The sequence below is a fragment of the Octopus bimaculoides genome, chromosome 18 (genome assembly GCF_046866305.1).
Source record: "Octopus bimaculoides isolate indiv1 chromosome 18, ASM4686630v1, whole genome shotgun sequence".
In the NCBI taxonomy this organism is placed as follows: Eukaryota; Metazoa; Mollusca; class Cephalopoda; order Octopoda; family Octopodidae; genus Octopus; species Octopus bimaculoides.
In genome coordinates, this window is record NC_142945.1 from 2822679 (window position 1) to 2841256 (window position 18578).

Below are 18578 nucleotides of genomic sequence, written 5' to 3' on the forward strand. Positions count from 1 at the left end.
CATAAATAGCACCCAACATAAACATCGCATCACAATAAAACCCTCGCTTCACATAAACATCCGCACGTAGCTCACATCCCGTCCCACTGTAGTCGACATCCTATAATGAGCAACATTACATCACCTGAACAACATCACTTCGACATCAACATCGCCCCAGTCATCAACAAAGCCATGACATCACCACATCGCCACCATCACGACATCAACCCCCACGCCAACATCAACATCAATCGTTTGTCATTCTCCAACAATCATCAACAACAACAACAACAACGAAGAAGAAGAATAAAGATAAAGAGGACGACACGATGACAACGACGACGACCAACTCACCGTCCTGGTCTATCCATGATTCTGAACCACAATCCACGCTCCGGGAGGATGCCGGGCTAACACTGGTACGCGTGCTGGTGTTGGTTGAACTATACTTCCTGTTTCTGGCCGCGAAGGCCCTCAATAGATAACGATGTGAGGGGAACTCCTCTGGGCTATCGTCTGTGTATTCGTCGGTCGAACACAATGAACTCTGCAGGCCGGACGATTCGCCGCCAGATTCCAGGCTGACGGCATCCTTGTCCAAAGGCTGCGACTGGTTGTTGCGTTTGAAATTCTCCACGAAATTTTCGATCTCTTCTTCGATCTTATGAGCCTGGAAGCCCCCGGATGCACTTCCACTTGCGCTCGAAGGTACCCCCCTGTCTTGCCTGTATCTCCCTCGGCTCATATCTCCGGGTAGATGTAGTGGCGGCGGTGGTGATGATGATGATGATGATGGTTATTATTATTATATTAAGGATGGAGGTGTTGGTGATAGTGATGATGGATGTGGTTGAGATTGTGTTGGTGGTGGTTGTGGCGCCGGGTGCGTTAGAAGTGGCCACCTTCATACCCAGATTTCGTTTGGTATCAATGTTTGTCCGACATATCTCGTAGCCAACCAGCCAGCCAGGTAGGTAGATAGGTGTAAAAACTGTAACGGTGCCTAATGTCCACGACACGACACGCAAGCACAGAGAAGGCGAATAAAAACAGACCGACAGTTAGTTAAATAGTTAGACACACAGATAGACACATAAATACATAAATAAATAAATATATTCCTCAGGTTTTCTGTAAAACAGTTGTTTGATAAGCACTGACGCAATTAATAAAAACCATTTGTTGCTCTCATGGTCGTTTCTGATATAATATTCCTTTCTCTTTCTCTCTCTCTCTCTCGTAGTCTCTCTCTCCCTCTCGTCGTTTCTCTCTTTGTTTCTCCGCTTCTTCAGTTGGTATCAAAGCGTTGGTATGATCTAAACCACATTATTATTATGTCCAAGAACACACCCTCGCATTCATTCATTCACACACATACACACTAATGGCCCTGTTACATATGCCACAGGCAGAGAACAAACACATCAACTACAGGTCGGGCGCAATCACAGGAAACGCATTATACATACATATATACATATACATGTATATAGAGTCTATTCCTCTCTTCTATGTCTTCAAATGTGTACGAAGCAATTTCTGTCGTTATCTACCATTCATTCCGACATTAGTAGTAGTAGTGGTAGCAGTAGTAATTATATCAACTACTACTACAATAGTTACAAGTGTTGTTGTTGTTGATATTAATTAATATACTCCAGTTCTCCGTCTACATGTCCACAAGAATTCAACAAAACCATTTGTTGCTGTTGAATTTGTCTTGTCATCGTCGTCATAGTCATTTTTCCCCGGATTTTTCTCCACACGGCCTCTCCCTTTCTACTTTCACTTTATCTCTCTTTTCCCGCGCTCTCTTTGTCTCTTTATGTCTATCACTCACCTTCTCTCTCTCTCTAAGTCTTTATCTCTTTTTCCCTATCTACCTACCACTATTTCCAACAGATCGATATACCTCTATTCAGTCCACTAGAACACACACACACACACACACACACACACACATACATACATACACAATCATTTTCCGCGCCCACACGCTCGCCTTTTGAAAAAAAAAAGTCTTTTCTCTTGTATCTTCTCGTTGACGACAATTATACATATGTTAATGATGATGATGATGATGATGCTAGCGTGGTCGTAGTTGTATCACGAGAGATGAAAAAAAGAGTAAAAGGTATATTATTTGTGTGTACAAATTTATTGACAGTATAGACTACACCTGCACTGAGGCTGTCATTCAGTGAATATTTTTGTTAACGGTTTTTTTGTTATATTTCTGCTGCTTTTAAATAAAGTATATATATATATATATATATATATATATATATATCGAGAAAGAGAGTGCGGGAGAGACATATATATATACACACACACACACACACTATATATACATACATACATTAATACATGTACTAATGATTGGCGTACACCTGTATATGCGCGCCCGCGAATGTACGCGTATATGATATATATGTGTGTGAGAGAGAGAGAGAGAGAGATGGAGGGAGAAAGGTATGTATGTGTATGTAGGTATGATACATTCCAAACGTATTCCCTACAATACAAAGAAAAAAAATGGAACAAAATCTATATTTATTATATACACATGCGTGTAAATATATATATATATATGTTGCATTGGCAATGTGGATAAGTTTATGTATAGAAGAACGTACACACACACACACACACACACACAGACAGAGGCATACCCATACATAGATGAAGCAGATTTAAAAGACTTCTTCTGACTTTTGTTCTTGTCGCAGTTCCTACTGTAAATTCTATAGTAGTAGTAGTGGTGGTGGTGGTGGTGGTGGTGGTGGTGGTGGCCGTTAAAACCCTAGGTCAGTCTTTCTCAACCCGACCTATGGCCAAAGCTTTCCAGCGGTGATCATCTGGTTTTACTTCTAGACATATTGTACGTCTAACAACTACATAAAACTATTTCTCCTTCCATTTTCTTTGGCTGTTATTGTTGTTGTTATTGTAACTAGAGAAACTAGGAAGTGATTTGAGCGGAGGCGTGATTTAGCTGTCATTTCTAGCATCTTGAGAGACCTCCGTTATTGTCGTTTGCATTTGTTGCTACTGGTGCTCATGCTAAAATTGCTGAGATTACTGTTGTTATAATAATAATAATAATAATAATAATAATAATAATGATGATGATGATGATGATGATGATGATGATGATGATGAAGAGGAGGAGGAAGAGGATGATGATATGACATTATTGTTGTTGATGTTGTTATGGTTTTGTGTTTATTTATTGACGTTTGTTCTTATTTTCTTGTTTCTTCTGGTTAAAGTTAGGTCGTGACTTAACTGAGAATGTTTAGTCATGTGGCTATGTGTTACTACCACTACTACTACTACTACTGTTGTTGCTGCTGCAGCTGCTGCTATTAGTTTCGGCAAGCAACAAGCATCAAAATCGATGATGATACGAGAGGGAGAGAGAGAAAGAAGAGTGACAGAAAGATAGGGAGGGAGACATACAGAGAGAGAGAGAGAGAGAGAGAGAGAGAGAGAAAGGCAGAGAGAGATACACAGCAAATGTGAGAGGATAAAGGAAGAAAGAAACGAAAAATGAAAGGAGAAAGAGAGAGAGAGAGAAAAACGAGGAGTAGCAAGAAATGAGAAAGAGAGATATGCATGGGAGGAGAGAGAGAGAGAGATGTGTTTCATGTCAGACGTTGGTGGTCTTTAATTACAATTATGATGATGGTAATGATTGCACTTGTACCGATGATGGTTAGTAGTAGTAGTAGTAGTGGCAGTAGTAGCAGAAACAATGAGTGAAAGAAAGAGGTAGCTTAACGCTTGGTGGTTGTGGTGGTGGTGGTGAAGGTGAGTCGCACGTTCAGAATACATTGATGATGATGATGGTGACGGTGGTTACGGCGACAAAGTAGCAGTGAGAGGGGATGCGACATAGGCGAGAGGACATGTACACAGAGGCATGTATGAATATGCACACATCCCCCTCTCTCTCTCTCATGTATGTGTATGTATGTACGTATGTATGTATGTATGTATGTATGTATGTATGTATGTATGTATGTATGTATATATATATATATATATATATATATATATATATATATATATATATATATATATATATATAAACACACACACAAAGAGAGACATACGCACACGTACACACCTGTGTGTATGAATGAATGAATTAGTGAACACGAGATGGGATGTTGAAAAAGAATGCAGAGTCACGTCCAGAGGAAAACGAAAGATGTGGAGGCTGGATTTTCCCAAAATTCATCCAGCCTTCTTAATTTTCACGATGTTAAAACAACAACGATAACAACAACAGCATGTAGAGTAAGAGGCAATAATAAAGAGAGAAAAGGGAAAGAAAGAAAAGAGAGAACATACGCGAGGAGAGAGAAGAAAATGAAATGATTGTGGGATGAGGAAGAGAGACACGTAGAGACGAGAGAGAGAGAGAGAGGGAGGCAGCCACGTAAAGAGACGAGAGAGACAGACAGACAGAGAGCAAGAGATTTAAGTACATATACACTAAAAGTGTTTGAGGAAGGTAGAAGAATTTATTTTTTAATTAGAATTTAAAGAAATTAAAATTAATTAAGAGAATGGGGGGATTGAGTACACTTCAAGTTACGTATATGTAAATTATACATGTGCAAGTATAGCTGTGTAGTTAAGAACTTTGCTTATAAACCCCATGGTTTTTGATTCGGTCCCACTGTGCAGCACGTTGGGTAAGCATCTTCAGGGGAGACCCAAGCCTTGTGAGGTGATTTAGGAGACAGAAACCGAAACAAACCTGTTTGTATGTGTTTCCTTGTCTTGACATTGCATGAGAGCTGTAAACAAGTGTCACCATCATACAAGCAGTGTAATCTGTTACTTAATCTTCTTTGAAAGCCTGTCTGGTCATGAGGAAATATTTACCTTATTTGGAAACAGGTGAAGCCTGGCAACAGGAAGGGCGTCTGGCCATAGAAAATCTGCCTCAAATTCCATTTGACCCACGAGGGCACGGAAACATTAAAACAATAATGATATGTATGTAAATTGTTTGATAAGCCTCTTTGGTGAAACTTCGAAGTTGCAGTCAACTTATATATTACAACATTTATAGTTTCTATTATCCAAATTCTCACAAAATTTGAAACCATTATTATTATTATTATTATTATTATTATTATTAGATTTGTCTCAGGTTTGGTCTTATTCTTGATAGCATTCAAATAAGTAGCTGGTTACTACTTGTGACCTTAGATATTCACAAGCTTTCAATAATCTTCCAAATATTCAAAACCCTTCTGATAATCTTTCTTGTTCCTAAGTTTGTGAATCCATATACTAAAAGCTGTGATCTATTTCCCCTTCACTTTGCCAATACATGCCAAATAAAATGGAAGTTTCTCTCTCTCTCTCTCTTTGCAAATTTATGCATGTTTGTTAGAAGAATTCAAGTGATATGAACAAGATTAAAAGTAGGTCTTGCAATTTAAACAGTGCAAGTTTTATGTCAATCAGTGGTCTTCAACCGTATGCATTCATTTGGACAATTTCTATTTCTGAGTCCAGCCGTGACTATATGAGATGGTTGAAAGACTCACTGCAAATACTGGGCTCTAATAACTTTCTCAGTTGGCCTAGAACAGGTATGAGCACCCCCAGCATGGCTGCAGTCCAAGTGAAAGGTGACAGATTTTATTTAGAGATAATTATGAGGTGAGGAAAAGATATCCATGGGGGTGCTCATACCTGTTCCCTACCGTCTTCCATAGTGTGAGACTAATAACCTGGTGTAGAGCTCAATATACGTCTGTTTTAGAACAAAGTGTTAGATGAGTATAGGGTAGGAATAAGAGAGATGACAGGAAAAATAATGGTTGTTATGAATCAGTGTTTTTCCTGTGTCATCTCTTTTTCTCATATCTATACACACACACACACACACAATGGGCTTCTTTCAGTTTCCATCTCTCAAATCCACTCCCAAGGCTCTGGTCAGCCTGAAACTATAGTAGAAGACATTTCCCCAAGGTGCCACTTGGTGGGACTGAACCTAGAACTGATTTGGTGCTGCTCAATTATCAGAAAACATTATCAGACTCAACATTGCAAGTTTCAGTCAGGCATGTAGTTTGGACAGAGAAGTAGTGGCATGCGTGCCTTTTTCATAAGATGTTTGTAATATCTGATGGCAGTGTAAGGAGAGGTGGGGGGGGAGAGATTGAAGCAAAATGCAATGAAGCGAGGTGGTATTAAGCTGATCGTTAACAGAGAGTTAAAAAGGCTAATCAACAGATTTATTGAATGGCGGCAACAATTAAGATAACGATGATGATGAGGATGATTGTGGTAGCAGTGGTGAGGACATCATATGATGCAGAAAATAAAATGAAAGGTAAATGAAATGAAATAAAATAAATACTGTGCAATCATAGAAAGTAGAATAAAACAGAGAAAAAAAAATGATGAAAATATGGAGAGAGGAAAAAAAATAGAGGGAGAAATGGAGATAAAGCAGAGGGGAATTGGAGAAAAAGAAGAGGGAGAAAAGAGAGGAGATGGAGAGGAATGAGAAGAAATAATGAAGGTTTATGGAAATGAAAAGATGATGTGAAGTGTTTTAGGTTTGTTTCAATGAAAAATTTGTCAGGAATATTAGTGAGAGAGTAGTTTTAGGGAAATATCGTCTGAATGTTGTCTGAAAATGGAGAGAAATCTTGGTGTCATGTGATGCTCCCAGTGTGTGTGTGTGTGTAGATAGGGAGAGAGAGAGTGAAGGAAAAAGAGGCAGTGAGTAAAACAAATAGAAAGAGAGGGAGGTGAATGAGTTTGTAGAAAGAGGAAGAGTGAAAGAGAGGGAGTAAAACAGAGAGAGAGGGGGTTGCTGTGTGTGTGTAGATAGAGTCAAGCAGAGAGAGGGAGTGAAAGAGTGGGAGAGATTAAAACAGAGAAGTGAAAGAAAGAGAGTCAGTAAACAAAGAGAGAAAGAGAGAGAGTGTGTGTGTGTAAAAGAGAAAGGAGAAAATAGTGATAAAGAGAGTTGACTTAATAAAAGGAGAGATGCAAAAGGAAAGAGAGAAAAAGAGAGAAGAAATAGTGAACAAGGACATGAGAGAGAGAGTGTGTAGGAGTGAGGGAATAAGAATGAGAGAATTGAGAGAGTAAAGGTAATAAAGGAGGGTGAAGGAAGAGATAGAAAGATTAGAGAAATGAGAGAAAGAGCTGAGGAGAATATGTAGCGGGAAGGGGTGAGGAAGGAAATAAGGGAAAGGAAGATGGAGGAGGAGGAGATATTAAGGAGTTGCAATATTTAGGGAGATGAGATGGGGGGGGGGGACACAGGTTAGTTGATGGTCAGAGAGAGAGAGAGAGAGAGAGATAGGCATACAAAGATGGGCAGACAGACAGACATGTGTGCGCGTGTGTGTATATACCTGTATATGTGCTTGCCTCCGTACATGTGTGTGTGTGCACATTTGGATCGACAGACAGATGGACAGACAGTCAGACAGATGGACAGACAGACAGACAAGCAGACAGGCAGGTAGATGAAACTAGTGACCTTCTGCTTTGCATTAAAATCCTACCAAAATTTGATTCCTCTTCTTCTAATAATTTAGTGTTTTGAACTCAATAAACTGGCTCCTGTGCAGGTGGCACGTAAAATACACCATTTTGAACAAGGCCATTGCCAGTACTGCCTGACTGGCCCTCGTGCCGGTGGCACGTAAAAGCACCGACTACACTCTCGGAGTGGTTGGCGTTAGGATGGGCATCCAGCTGTAGAAATTTTGCCAAAACAGATTGGAGCCTGGTGTAGCCATCTGGTTCACCAATCCTCAGTCAAATCGTCCAACCCATGCTAGCATGGAAAGCGGACGTTAAATGACGATGATGATGATGATATACATACATATATGACGGGCTTCTTTCAGTTTCCATCTATCAAATCCACTCATAAGGCTTTAGGCAGCCCGAGGCTATAGTAGAAGACACTTGCCCAATGTGCCACACAGTGGGAGTGAACCCAGAACCATGTGGTTGGGAAGCAAGCTTCTTACCACACAGCCACTCCTGTGCCTCTAATAATAATAATAATAACAATAATAATAATAATGTTATCATATGCAATGTGCTGGTATACTACAATTCATCAGAAAAGATAAAAGAGGGGAGAACAAAAAGAAGTCTTGTAAAAGCGAAATAGAGAAAGACAGCAATGAAAGCTAAAACCCAGAAAAGAGCCATAAAGAGGAAAGAGTAGAAAAGGGAAGCCAGGAATAGTAATGGTGTATTTTGGGAAGCAGAGAATTCTTGAAGGATGCAATGTCCTGACCAGTCAACCGATGGGGGTAAGCCCTACTCTCTTATCTGTGTATAATATGTATGAGTCTAGAGAAACCTCTACAGGGTGGTTTGACCTGGTAGAAATAGTAGCTAAATCTCCCTCAAATATGATGATGATGATAATAATGAGCTTATTGTATGCAGTACTCAGGTTCACTACAATTCACCAGAAAATGGTAAAAGAGGGAACAGAAAGCAGACTTATAAGTCAAGTGAAGAAAGCCAGAAATGACAGCCAAAAGTACTTAAAGAGAGAAAAGGGAACAGTAAAAGAGTCTTAAAGAGGAAAAGGGTGATTAGGAATGGTGAATTTTGGGAAGCTGGGATCTTTTGAAGGTTGAAGTATTCTGAGAGTTAACTGATGTGGTTAGGTCATTCGATGCTTTGACAAATCTAAATGTGAAAAAACTGTTTGCAAAACTCGTTTGCTGTGATTGCTTTTTTTCTTTTAATTATTTTTGTAAGCATGTCCGTGAGTTGTAGAGATTAAATTTAAAAAGGTGGCCAGAGTTGTTGTTTGAAAGATGGATAATCTTGTGGATATCTGTTAAGTCAGCTACTAGATGCAGAAATTTTAGTGTGTCAATGCCCAGAGAAGCAATCCGTTCACCATATTTCAAGTGACTAACAGAGGTTATTCACCTGGTTGCACATGTCTGGCCAGATTCCAACAGATCGATATTCAGGACAGGACGAGGGTTCCACCATTGATTTCAGACCAACTTCTATCTATACTGGTGCGAGTTTGATGGGTTGTCACAGTTCAAGTCAGTTATTATTTGGTATTATTGCCCTCAAGTTGGCAGACTCATTAGTGCAGTGGAAGCTGTTATCATCATCATCATCATCATTGTTTAACGTCCGCTTTCCATGCTGGCATGGGCTGGACAGTTTGACTGAGGACTGGCAAGCCAGAAAGTTGCACCAGGCTCCAATCTGATCTGGCAAAGTTTCTACAGCTGGATGCCCATTTTGTGTGTGTGTGTATATGTGTGTGAAATTAGTGACTTGTAAGAAATTGACTTAATTTCAGAAAATATTGCTTTTGTTTTTTTCTTTCTTTTCTTCATGTAAAAATATATTGTTAATAAAAACAAACTCAGTATTACATAATAAATAACAAAATCAGCAGAAACACTAAAAACAAATTCCAAGAATTAATTGATTTCGCAGTAAATTCAATCTTCATTCTTAAGGATTAAAAATCTGATCTATCTTAGCAGAAAAGAGTTGACAACTCTGGACATGTTTCTTAGTTATTGAACCTCATCAGCAAACCATATTTATTCCAGTCTGCTTTGTAGGGAAAGAAATATAAAATGATTTTGGTCAGTAGTAATTTGCATAATTACAAAGAATAAGCTAATGGGAAATAACTCCAGCGTAGACAATAGTATGTGTCCGGTTCGATTTCCACTCATTTATTTATTTTCTCCAAAATTTTCGTTGCGTCTTGCAACCTCTTCAATAGTCGTTGACTCTGTCCAGAATGTGTTAAATGATAAGGCGCTTCAGCACACGAATTCACATAAAGAACCTTTCAAACCAAATACATACGAATTTTATTTTGCCCTTTTCTAGCAAATTGTGGGTTGGATGCACCAACAAATTCTGACATTTGCGTGAAATATTGAATTACAAGTTTGCATCTCCCGAATCAAGGCTTTGATCGAATTTTACATCAGTTAAACTGTTTATGGCATACAGAGTAATGTCCCTTATTTAAATGCGCTCTGCAAGTGCGTGTGTGTGTGTGTGTTTGTGTGTGTATAAATGAGTTTGTATGTGTATAATGTATGTGGTTTTGTGTGTGTAGGTGTGTGTAAGGGGTATCATGTGACGTGGAGGTATAGACTGGTTGGGGTGTGAATGGTTACTGTTTGATTCCGTGTCAAAGCCGATTGACAAGGCCTATGATGATCAAAGGTATTCCAGACATGGCCACCTTGTCTTTTTAAAGGTATATCTAGGACTACCTCATCTAATATGGTAGATAGAAATTAAAGATTTGTCTTCTCTTTCTAGCAGGTTGAGTGACTCTGTAAAAGCTACCACGTTTGCTTGAGGCGAGAGAGAGACAAAGAGTGTGTATATGTGTGGGTGTGCGCGCGTGAGGACGCGCGTGCGGGTGTGTATCCGTGCGTGAGAGAGAGAGAGAGAGAGAGAGCTGGAGAAATTTGTACAACAGAGAGAAGTAGATTGTAAAGAGAGCAATACGGTTAATACAAGTGGTGCAAAAAGTATGGGAGAGACATACTGAACGACAGAGATAGGCAGATTATAAGGAAAAGAGATCATTTGTAGGAGGGAGAGAAAGAAGTCTGTAGGTGAGAAAGAGAGAGGGGAAATAATTTGAGAGGGAGTGGGAGGGAGAGAGACAATTTGCAAATTGAGTGAGAAATACAGACTGGATGTCTCTATGCGACTGAGAGAAGTAAAGGAAAAAACTAAAATAATGACTGTGTGTGTGTAAGGGATTTTTTAAAATAATAGTAAGGGTATACGTATGAGAGAGAGAGAGAGAGAGAGAGAGAGAGAGAGAGGTAGTCTGACAAAAGGATAACGAAAGAAAGCTGACAAAGTTTCAGTCATTATTTATTTTGAGGTGAAACGATTCGTCAGAAATGAGAGGATCAAATATTTCGATCCATCCTTCTAATATGTAGAAAAAAGGTGGCTAAATTACTAAGATATTGGGTTACAGACTCAAAAGTTTAAATTTCACAGGTGTTACATTGGGTTTCTAGGACACTATATTCTACATTACATCAATTCAACTAAATTGATAATAGGAATAGGTAAAAAGTTACCGGGAAATGCAGTTTGGGAAAGGTTCGTGTTATATCTAGGGAGATATTGTTCTCTGTCATTTATTATGAAACTAGGGCAGCTTTTATCTGGCAGATGTTGTGAAACAAAGGATTCTTTCATCTGTCGTGAAACCACGGTTTCTATCACCTGCCAGATGTCATGAAACCAGGGCATTTTTCATCTGCTAGATGTCACGAGGTCAGGGTTAAGCACTGGCTCTTAGAGAACTCTGTGGAATTTAGATGTTTACACAATATTTGCTTTACGTTATGAATTCAAATGCCATTGAGATTGATTCCCATTTTACACAACTAACAACCATCCCTCTCTGGGTCTCATTAGGGGAAGAGTAAGGGAAAGAAGAGAGATAAGGAGAGAGGTAGGGTGAAGGCGATGAAGAACAACGACAACAAAAGTCAACCCAAGAACTGAACAGGGACTTTGTCTGTCCCAAAAGGATAAAAAACAATATCGACCTCGGCAGGATTTGAACTCCGAGCGCAGAAGACTGCAACGAAAATACCATGAAGCATTCTTCCTAATGCTCCAACGCCTCTGCCAATAAAACCAGAACCTACCAGAACATTGCCTATGTGCTTATAATAGTCTTATAAATGAAACCTGTAAGGCTAATCTAAACCAAGTATGATGGGCTTTGGAAACGGTGATGCCTCCTTCTAGTTCTTTAATCACAAACAGATGAAAGGTATGAAAAGCATTCCATCCATGCCCAGCCAGATATATTTTCGACTGTGTGATTTGAGGAAGATTTCGCTGCTATTTTTACCAGGTTTTACGATCACATAGGATCTCCTTCGTTCCATCTATATTTTTATGCTGCAAGATGGATGGGTTCTTCTATTCTTTGGCCACCCGTCTACTCCTGCACCCCGCCCCTTACATCACACAACCCTCTACCTAAAAATAAGCAAGTTATCCAATCCTTCCACCCTTGAACTAAACCCCTTCCATCCCACTGCAACTCTAAGCGTCTTCAGAAATTGCTAATCGCCCAGTCGAACGGGAGGCCAAACAGAGTTATGTACCTTGATGAAAGACTTTTTTTTTCTACAATTCCTTGTAACGATATGGTTTAATATTGCAACACACACACACACACAGAGTCGAAGGCGTGGCTGTGTAGTAAAAAGTTTGCTTCCTAACTGAATGGTTCTGGGGTCAGTCCCAACATGTAACACCTTGGGCAAGTGTCGTCTACTATAGCCTCAGGCCAACCAAAGCCTTGTGAGTTAATTTTGGTAGACGGAAACTGAAAGAAGCTTTAGTGCGCGCGCGCGCGTAACCCGGCGGTTCGGCAAATAAGACCAACAGAACAAGTACAAGACTTTTTTAAAAAATAAGTAGTTCGTAGCAATGCCCCAGTATGGGCTCTGTTCACTGACTGAAACAAGTGAAAGGTAAGCTGGACACACATGCGATGGCATCAAAGACGTACAGGTATATTAAGGAGCAACGCAATTTTAGCCGCGCCAATTCAGGGTCAAAAAAAGTTTTGAACGCGTTTAACGAATGTAATTATAGGCCAAACTTCGCATTTAGGACCTAGGTGATCGATCAATTGATTGATCGATTGATGGATGGATAAGTTTCCTTGATTTTCCTCTACAGAACGTTAAGAGCTCACCATACACTGAGAACAAGCTGGACACACTACAGCTAAAACCGACACATTATCTAACACACAGAGATCCCGACGCACGAAGACATTATCAAACAGGTGAACATACCAACACATCTCCTTACGTACTTCACCTAATTATTCTCTTAATCCAAATGAGTTTTAATCCATTTAAGTCATTACGGATAATAACGAAATATAATGTATTAGAAGAGATAACTATATCTAATGTATTAGAGGCAGATAATTTTTGGATTCTTTTAGTATTAACTACAGATTACTGTAAGAGAGAAAGCAGTGTATGTGTGTGTTTGGGAGGGGGTGTAAATAGGTGGCGGTGGTGGTGGTGAAAGTGAACGAACGATGTGAGTGAATGTGTACGAACTGGAATGAAAGATAGTGCACGTGTATGATAGAAAGAGAAAGGGTGAAAATGAGAGACATTGAATGAGAGAGAAAGAAAGAGGCATAGAAGAAGAAATGAAGAGAGACAGAGAGAGAAAATGTGAATGAGAGGAGAGAGAAAATGTGAATGCTAGAGAGAGAGGCAGAGAAAAGTGAGAGAAAGAGATTGAGGTGATTTTGTTATATAATTCTATTGGATAATCCTTTATTTTTTAATCCCCCACTCATCTTACCTCAGCCCACCTGTCTTAAGATTGGATAAAAAATAATTACCTAAAAATATCAAATAGACATTTATACACATAGGTAAATACAGGTGAATGTGTTAGAGTAGGGGGAGAGAGTCAATGAAGGAAGGAGAGAGGAAAACACAGGTGAGAGAGAAACAGAATCATAGAGGAACTGAGAGAGGGTCAGGTGTGAATACAGGTAAATATAGGAGACAGCGAGCAGAGGAGAGAATCATTGAAAAAAGAAGAGTCATACGTACAGGTAAATACAGGTAAACAGAGTTGTATGTGACAGTGTGATAGTCACAGAGATAGTGAATAGATAAGTAGGTAGGTGGGTGGAATAGGTTGACAGATCTGTTGCTAAGTATGTAGGTAGGTAGGTAAGTTGGTAGGAAAGCAGGTTGGTAGGTTTATAGGTAGATCACTGAGTAAGTATGTAGGTATATAGGTGGGAGATTGACGGGTAGACTAGTGAGTGGAACAGGTAGGCAATTAAGAGTGAAAACAGGTAAATAGGTGGGTAATAGATACAGAGGAGGGTAAATATTGTGGATAGGTAGTTAAGAGGGTGGATAGAAAGAGGGTGGAAAGCTCTCAATATGGGTAGAGAGGTTAACGATACAGGTAAATAATTAATGATGCCTTCATTGTTTTACTTGTTTTGTTTCAGTCATTGAACTGTGGCCATGCTGGATCACTACCTCAACAGGTTTACTTGCGTGGATTGGCCTCAGTAATTATTTTAAAATCTGGAACTAATTTAGTTGGTCTCTTTTTGCTGAACCACTAAGTTACAGGAATGTAAACAATATCCAGTTGTGGAACAATGAAAGGCAAACACAAGTACACACACTCATACATAAACACAAATATACATATGCATATATACATACATATATCTACACACACACACACACACATATATATACACACACACATACATATATCTACACACACATATATATATACATATATACACACATGCACATACTCACATATATCTACACAAATTCCCTCATAAGGCTCTGGTTGGCTCAGTTATAAAAGTAAACAAGATGCCCAGGATGCCATGCAGTGGGACTGAACCTGAAGCTACACGGCTGCAAACCAAACCTCTTAACCACACAGCCATGCCTGTACTTTGCTATGTATATGGGTAGAGAGTTAGCAATTTGGGTAGATAGCAAGTTAGTGATACAGGGTGGACAGATTGGTAATGAGGGTGGCTAGCAATTGAAATGGGTGGCTAGGTCATAAGGTTGGGAGCAAGTACCTGGACAGGTGTGGGTAGGTAACTGACTTTGATGACTAATAAGGTGTGGGAGGAAGATGAATGAATCATAATTGTCTAATTATGACCCAGATTTGGGGTGGATGGGCTCAGGAATGTTAGGTGGTAAGCAAGGGGGTGGTCATAATTGGAAGGGAGAGGAAGTAGATCTATTCTTGGTCTCAGGGCTTAAATTCACTGACCTTTTAAGGTCATCTCACATACCCACCCACCCAATTGTCATTACTCATGAACAACCTATTGACACACAGCTAAACCCACCACACACCAGTCAATGAGGAAGTTTCTATGGGGTTGCTCAACATACTAGAAACACCAGCCAAAATAATATACTGGCACAAAGTCAACCTAGAGTTAAATAACAGCAATAGTTTGTTTGCTTCCTTTATCGTTTAGTACCAGTTATTATCGGTATCAGGACAAAATCCCCCAAAGACAAATCTTAAGCAAAAATATCAACTAATAAATATTAAAAATTTTTTTAATAAAATTTCACTTTCCTAAAATATTTTTATTGTAAAGAAAGAACAATATCCTGGGGGATATTGACTGCTGAGGGATTTTATCAGGTGGGGGTGGATTTGCCCTTGGTGAGGTTTTGTCTTCAGGAGGGATTTTGTCTTCCGGGGTGGAATTTTGTCGTCGGGGAATTTTGTCCTCGGGGGAGATTTTGGCCTTGGGGGAGATTTTATCCTCGGGAGAGATTTTGTCCTAGTATTGTTATAATCACATCACTAACTTCAGAAAAACACTTCAAATATTAGCTGTCAGGACCCTACAACCTTCAAAACTTCCATGCTTCCTGAAATTTGCTCACCTGATACACACCTGATATCCACTCCACACCTTTTTCTTTTATGACTCATTCACCTTTTCCTGTGCTTTATTCTATGTCCTGGTTATGCACTTTTCTAGAGGGGTTATGGTGTACCAGAGCAGCACTGGATACAATAAGTTTATTTTTTTATAAAATGAGCAGAATGAAGTATAGAGACATCATGGATACTGTGATGGATGTGATATATATATATAGTGACATTATTGATACTGTGAGTGGTGTATTGTATAATGATATCATGGATGGAAGTTGGTGCTCCAGCATGGCCAAAACTAAAAATTATCTGTTGGGCTTCCACATAGTTTCCATCTACCCAATTTGTTTTCAAGGTATGGGCTGCCTCAAGGTTATTAAAAAAATGATATTTTCCCAAACTACCATGTGCTTCAATTGAACCAAGGACCTCATAGGTGTGATGCAAATTTCTTAACCACCAGCCCCATATATGCATATACTTATATAAATGGTGGAAAATCTAAGTTTGATGAAGACATCAGAAAATAGAAAATGAAGTGTCATGTCTTAAGATCTATTCTGATCTTAACAGAGCATTGTCAGTGCCATTGAAAAGACAGATTCCAGACAAGTTCTCAAAGATTTCTCCAAGATTCTGTCATGGACAGAAGTTCTTTGAGAAACATGGTAAAAATAAAACACATATACATGCACAATATATACATACACACACACACACACAAAGTCATTCCTTAAGTGGGGCTTTTTGCATACGAATTTACTTTTATTTTGTAATTTTTTTTTCTCCTGCCTGTTTTTATAATTTTATTTTTAACTCTTGTCATTTCTAACGCCACCACCACCACAACCACCGCTGCCGCCGCCGCCGCCACCACCACCACCACCACCAACAACAACAACATCACAACCAACAATAACAACACTTACAAGAAGAAAAATGCTGACAAAATCATAACAACACAAACAGCAGTCTCATGAGAGAATGCAGTCACTACACATGCTAGAAAGAGCAGTCAGACATTCCACACCCTACAAGCTTAGATAAGGAAAGACTGCATCAGTTAATACATTTAAAAAATAGGATGGTCATGATCGGATTGTCTTTGATCATCCATCTGTTTCACTGATGTTGACCTGGGGTTAAACAACAACATGACCAAAATTAGTCTCAAATTTTGGCACAAGGCCAGCAAGGCCATGCTCGAATGTTGTTTGTCAGGTACCACCGACACATGTGCTGGTAAGGTGACACTGGCAACGATCACACTCAGATGGTGCTTTCAATGTTCCGCTGGCACGAGCGCCAATCAGGCGGTACTGTCATCAGTCACGTCAGCAATTTTGATTTTGATTCCACTTGCCTCAACAGGTCTTCACAAGCAAGGTTTATTGTCCAATGAATGAGGGGTATTCATAAATGGGCTGGTCACACCCACTGGCATAGGCCATGGGTTATGGTCTCACTTGGCTTGTCGGGTCTTCTCAAGCACAGCATATCTCCAAAGGTCCCAGTCACTAGTCACTGCCTCAGTATTGACAAAGTAATCTGAATGCCAAAGGCTTAGCACCACCAACACAAAATCTCTATTATGACCACCACCAATGAAAACAAACATTACCACCACCACCACCATCACATACACACTGGTCATCACTAACACCACCAAAACACATCATCATCATCACCATGAACAACCTACAAAACTCTCTATGGCTACCAACATTAATTAATTACCATGACCATCACAACAACAACAACAACAGCAGCATATATACCAGCCTCTACAGGTCACCATCAATACCATCACGACAACAACAACACTATACACACCTAAAAACAGTCACCACCACCACCAACAACAGTACAACCAATAACAACTTCAACACCATTGCGACCACCACTGCCGCCATCATCAATATACACACTGACAAACACACCAGTCACCAACCATCCCCACCACCACCACCATACATACACCTATCACCATCACACCTGCCCCCACCACCCACCACCATCGCATACCATTTTTCTAACCTCTTACGTCACAATTTCTATCATCTCAAAAGATTCTATTTATTTATTTTTGACTGTTCATTCTTCAAAACTCTTCAGATGTCAATTCAGCACCGTTTCGAGAGATAACCTTCGACAATGGCAAGTTGTCGTCAGATCAGGAACAGAACAACACTTTAACCATTCTCGCAGACAACAGAAGCAGCAAGAAGAATGAGAGATAAAAATTATCAGTCAATTCTTGGAAAAGAAAAACAAAACAAGAAAAATAATAAGTCTAAAGTAAAAATAAATAAAAATAAAATTAAACCATATAAATAAATAAAAAGTAAAAGAAAGAAATAAAAGTTTTTGTATTTGGTTTGTAGGATTTTTTATGTGAACTTATGTGTTAAAACATATTTTGTTGCATCTTGGGGTGGGTTGCTATGCCAGTAAACACATGCACTGGTTCTATTTCACTTCCTTCATTATTATTAGTCAATTTACCTTTATGTTCTGAGTTCAAATACTGCCAAGGTCAATTTTGCCTATCATCCATTCAAATTTCCCCAAGGATGAGATGCTAGTCTCTCACTCCCAGTCTGTCTAAACAGTGGCAAGATGAATGGTTGAATGGATAAGGCATTGGTTTGCCTAATCAGAGGCCTTGAGTTCAATTCAACTGTTGGTGCTTCATTGCTTTTTATCCTGTGCAAAACAATTTATTCTTAATTATTTCAATCCAGCTAGCTCTTAATAGGTAGCACCAGATCACCTGTGACTAACGAAAATTACCCATCAACAGGTACCACCAGATCAACTGTGACAGACCAGTATTACCTCAGTCCATCTAGTTGTCAACAGGTACCACCAGACCACAGATGACAAACGTTATCTCAGTCTACATGGCCATTAACAGGTGCCATCATCTGTATGTGTGCTCATATAACGGATAACCAACATAGTACACAAAAGCATTATTCTTCTCCATATTCTATCCACAAGACTGTGGCCATGCTACAGCACCACCTTCACACAGATGCACGTGTGTGTGTGTGTGCGTACCTATATACAAACACAAGAAGGGG

At 39.4% G+C, this 18578-nt stretch overlaps 1 protein-coding gene and 1 long non-coding RNA gene across 51 annotated transcripts in view; one reads left to right on the plus strand and one right to left on the minus strand.

Moving 5' to 3' along the window:
* Positions 1-1710, minus strand: part of LOC106871531 (guanine nucleotide exchange factor DBS) — a 179665-nt gene extending 177955 nt beyond the window's left edge. For all 50 annotated transcript variants that reach the window (XR_016244922.1, XR_016244920.1, XR_016244918.1 and 47 more), the window contains exon 1: positions 337-1710. Coding sequence is in view for 31 of the 50 variants with exons in the window: in XM_089365633.1 (XP_089221759.1) it covers positions 337-727 (391 nt within the window). In the remaining 19 variants the exon portion in view is untranslated. The remainder of the gene's footprint in view (positions 1-336) is intronic.
* Positions 1711-13396: 11686 nt separating this feature from the next.
* Positions 13397-17862, plus strand: LOC149131968 (uncharacterized). The gene is made up of 2 exons (XR_016244923.1): positions 13397-13648; positions 17608-17862. It is a non-coding gene; the product is annotated as an uncharacterized LOC149131968 (long non-coding RNA).
* Positions 17863-18578: the final 716 nt, after the last annotated feature.